This window comes from Lolium rigidum, chromosome 2, assembly GCF_022539505.1.
Source record: "Lolium rigidum isolate FL_2022 chromosome 2, APGP_CSIRO_Lrig_0.1, whole genome shotgun sequence".
Lineage (NCBI taxonomy): Eukaryota > Viridiplantae > Streptophyta > Magnoliopsida > Poales > Poaceae > Lolium > Lolium rigidum.
In genome coordinates, this window is record NC_061509.1 from 239,393,190 (window position 1) to 239,396,970 (window position 3,781).

The window sequence follows — 3,781 nt, forward strand, 5'->3', positions numbered from 1 at the left end:
GTGGAGGATGATTTTCCTATGAATCTAGAGGTGCAACCTCTCAATACAGGAAAATCATCCAACTCGAACACGCAACATGAGATGCAACCGGAATCCGTTTCCGATGAGCTAGAGCTTGTCATGAGAATGAACACAAGCTCTAAAATATCTCATGGATAAGAATTAACAACAATCAATAAACACGATGCAATGCATGCAAGGTTTAAGCTCTCACCGATGATGCGACCAACTATCCTACCGAGTACAAACCTTATCTTTGTGCATTCCACTCGAGCCGGCAAGCTCCATTTTCATCCCTCTTCAACAATGTACATGACACCATCTTCATTCAACATACACGCCAATGTCTTCATCCATCTTCTACACCGTCTTCATCCATCTTCATCTTCTACACCGTCTTCGTCCCTCTTCGACACCGTCTTTATCCGTCTTCTTCATTATACTCGATCGTCTTCATCTTGCAACCTTGGGACCAACATATGGCTCAAGCATTGTCTATGGACACGATCTAAGAGAGAATCTCAATACAACCATTAGTCCATAGGAATTATCATCAATTACCAAAACCACACATGGGGGCTCCTTGTTCTTTCAGTTTCGCTTTCCCATGTTGTGGATATATGGACCTTTAATATTATTAAGCAAATGTAGTACTTCTATTTTTATTTTGCACATAACTTCATTTCAATAGAAGATACATATTTCGTGTCATCAAACTTTTGGCTACATACATGTAGCCATGTGCCCAAGTCCAACTTGACTCACATTCTTGTTCCTCTTTCCTAAGAGATCCTATTTTTTTTGCGAATACGAGATCCTTTGTTATATGGAAATTTAGCACCATGGGTGTCCCGATCATTCCGTGAGACACTCATTCGATTTGGACGAAAATGATTCTTGACGGCCCAACTGTATCGGACACTAGACAGTGTACCATCAATCGCTAAAGCAATCTCTTTTTTCATACAGTTCATTGTTATTAATTTAGCACGTATACTACATTTTGTTACTATCTTATTTTAATAGATTCGATAAATTACAGTTAAGACTCGGCAAAAACCAAGAACACCCTCGTTTTGCATGGAACGGCGGCCTCACTCTCATGATGTAACGTCACAAGCCATACTCTCCTACACGCATGCCAACAATAGGACGAGGCAGGAGCACAATTAAATCGACGAGTCTGTGGACAGTTAAAACCGGACGGGAGCCTCCTTTGGCGCGAAAAAAAAGGGAGCTCCCACCCTTCCCCACCATTCATCTCTTTCCCGGAAACAAAACACCGCTGTTCGTCCGACGTTCTTGATCCACCGACGATCGACCATTCTCCGGTGGGAATTTTCGGGGAGGTAATGTTCATGATACACTGAAATCAAGTTATTTGGTTAGATCGTAGAGTGCGTCAACTGTCAGTTTGTGTTTTCGCCAATATACCTTTGATCCGTTTTATTTTCTTTGGGGATTGGAGGATCCAGCAAGATCCGTTGGCTCATTGCCAGATTCTCCAAAACTTCAATTAGTTCTGGACCAAAGACAATGTGTATACACCTTAAATTTCCTCCTTGAGAGAATGTGTTCATCGATCCTCTGCTGCTGTTGTTGGGAATGCAAATCCAGGTCATGATCTGCTGACCGCCCCCAAATTAACTCCGCGTGCGCCATCCAGTCCGGCGAGAACAATGTCTTGCTGCGGCAGCGCCGAGGAGGACACCTACGGCCCGCCGGCCAACCAAGCCGCTCCGCCCCCCAACGTCAACAATCCCGGTATCCACACGTGCATCCTCCTCCTCGTCGCCGCCATTATTCTTTTCAGTTCTCCCATGCATGCAAATGTTGCACACATCGATCCGTCATGGAGCCGCCATTTTGTCTGATAACACTTACACTGTCGATTATCGCAGGCAACAGAGGCGGGCCGAGAGGGCCGGGTGCCCCGCGGACTGGAGGGCCTGCCAAGCCCGTCAGCATCGACGTGCCGGCGATACCGCTCGATGAGCTGAACAAGATGACCAACAACTTCAGCGACAAGGCTCTCATCGGAGAGGGATCCTACGGCCGCGTCTACAACGGCACCCTAAGCGACGGCCGCCCGGCCGTGATCAAGAAGCTCGATCCGAGCGCATCGCAGGAGTCTGATTCAGAGTTCTCTGCTCAGGTGCGTGCATTGCAATTCCAACCAACTGAGACGATGGTGATCTATGAGGCCACATTTCCACATCATTTCAATCTGGTCAGACTTAATTGATTTCTTCTCTTTGTGTTCTTCCTCACGATCTCATTGCCGCCATAGCTAGCAATGGTCTCCAAGCTTAAGAACGAGTACTTCGTAGAACTCATGGGCTACTGCATGGAGGAGGGCAACCGCATGCTGGCCTATCAGTTCGCAACGATGGGTTCTTTGCATAACATCTTGCACGGTGCGTCTCCTGTATAGTTTTCAGTCTCTGCTGTCAAGGTGAATGCTTAACTAACGCAGACAAATTGTGACTGTAACTTGCCAATTTTTGCCCGTGCAGGCAAGAAAGGAGTGCAGGGCGCTGAACCTGGGCCAGTGCTGAACTGGGCTCAGCGCGTGAAGATAGCTTACGGAGCGGCGAGGGGGCTAGAGTACCTTCATGAGAAAGTCCAACCATCGATTGTTCATCGAGATATTCGGTCCAGCAACGTGCTGATTTTCGACGAGTTCAGCTCGAAGATTGCGGATTTCAACCTGACAAACCAGGGTACCGACACCGCTGCTCGGTTACACTCGACTCGTGTGCTAGGAACTTTTGGATACCACGCCCCAGAGTAAGACCAAATGGCTTTAGCATGCAACTTTTATGCAGTCGGCTTGATTTCTCTGCAGTATTAACCTTGCTCACCTTTTGCTGTTTGGATTTGGGTAATATTCAGATATGCAATGACAGGGCAAATCAACCAAAAGAGTGATGTCTACAGCTTTGGCGTTATCCTACTAGAGCTACTGACCGGGAGGAAACCAGTCGATCACACGATGCCGAAAGGGCAACAAAGTCTTGTTACTTGGGTATCCTACATTTCCTAATTAATTCCATTTAGATAAATTTATTATTACATTCCATTTCAAGAAACTAAACCGTAGAGTTTAGTACATGAAAATTTGGATAAACTTATGAATTATACTATGCGTACAAGTCATTGTTCTTACATACATATGTTTCATGATCCTGTGAGACAGGCCACTCCAAGGTTGAGCGAAGATAAAGTCAAGCAATGTGTTGATCCAAAGCTCAACAGTGACTACCCTCCCAAAGCCGTTGCCAAGGTATGATACTGTAGCAAATCTAGCAAAGCAAACGCAGTTTCATCAGTGACTAAACTGACGCCTGATGCTTTCAGCTAGCAGCAGTGGCGGCGCTATGCGTTCAGTACGAAGCCGACTTCCGACCGAACATGACGATCGTCGTGAAGGCGATACAGCCTCTTCTCAACCAAAAACCGGCTGGGCCAGCTGCCGAGGCGCCCAAACCCTGATGAATCCATGCTGGGCGACAGAAAGAAGCTTGAACTTGCACGGTTCCCTGTGTTCCTGATCGCTGTCTATCCCAAAGGAAGGAGCCATGCGTCCATGATCCGATATCAACATATCATGCTTTCTGTAAAGCAGACACTGATTGATCCTTTGGTACGGCATGATTTCAAGTAAAGAGAGGCGTTTCTGCTAACTGGTGTAACGGATTAATATACGTTATGTTTGTCATGTCCAGTGTACCTTAAGGTCCTTGATTAGCTAAGTTTAGCTGCTCTTCCTCAATAACTT

At 46.3% G+C, this 3,781-nt stretch overlaps 1 protein-coding gene across 1 annotated transcript; it reads left to right on the plus strand.

Annotated features, from left to right (window-relative positions):
- Positions 1–1,679: 1,679 nt before the first annotated feature.
- Positions 1,680–3,495, plus strand: LOC124688388 (probable protein kinase At2g41970). Its single transcript, XM_047222075.1, has 7 exons — positions 1,680–1,764; positions 1,902–2,155; positions 2,291–2,417; positions 2,517–2,790; positions 2,896–3,028; positions 3,200–3,286; positions 3,361–3,495. Exons 1-7 carry the CDS (start codon positions 1,680–1,682, stop codon positions 3,493–3,495), a joined length of 1,095 nt encoding a protein of 364 aa, XP_047078031.1.
- The last annotated feature ends 286 nt before the right edge of the window (positions 3,496–3,781 follow it).

What these genes read in the sequence shown, in the direction of transcription:
- LOC124688388 (XM_047222075.1), top strand. Translation starts at nt 1,680, where the DNA reads ATGTCTTGCTGCGGCAGCGCCGAGGAGGACACCTACGGCCCGCCGGCC. An exon ending in TTTGGATACCACGCCCCAGA is followed by an intron (nt 2,791 to 2,895) that starts GTAAGACCAAAT and finishes GGTAATATTCAG; the next exon opens with ATATGCAATGACAGGGCAAA. An exon ending in AACAAAGTCTTGTTACTTGG is followed by an intron (nt 3,029 to 3,199) that starts GTATCCTACATT and finishes CCTGTGAGACAG; the next exon opens with GCCACTCCAAGGTTGAGCGA.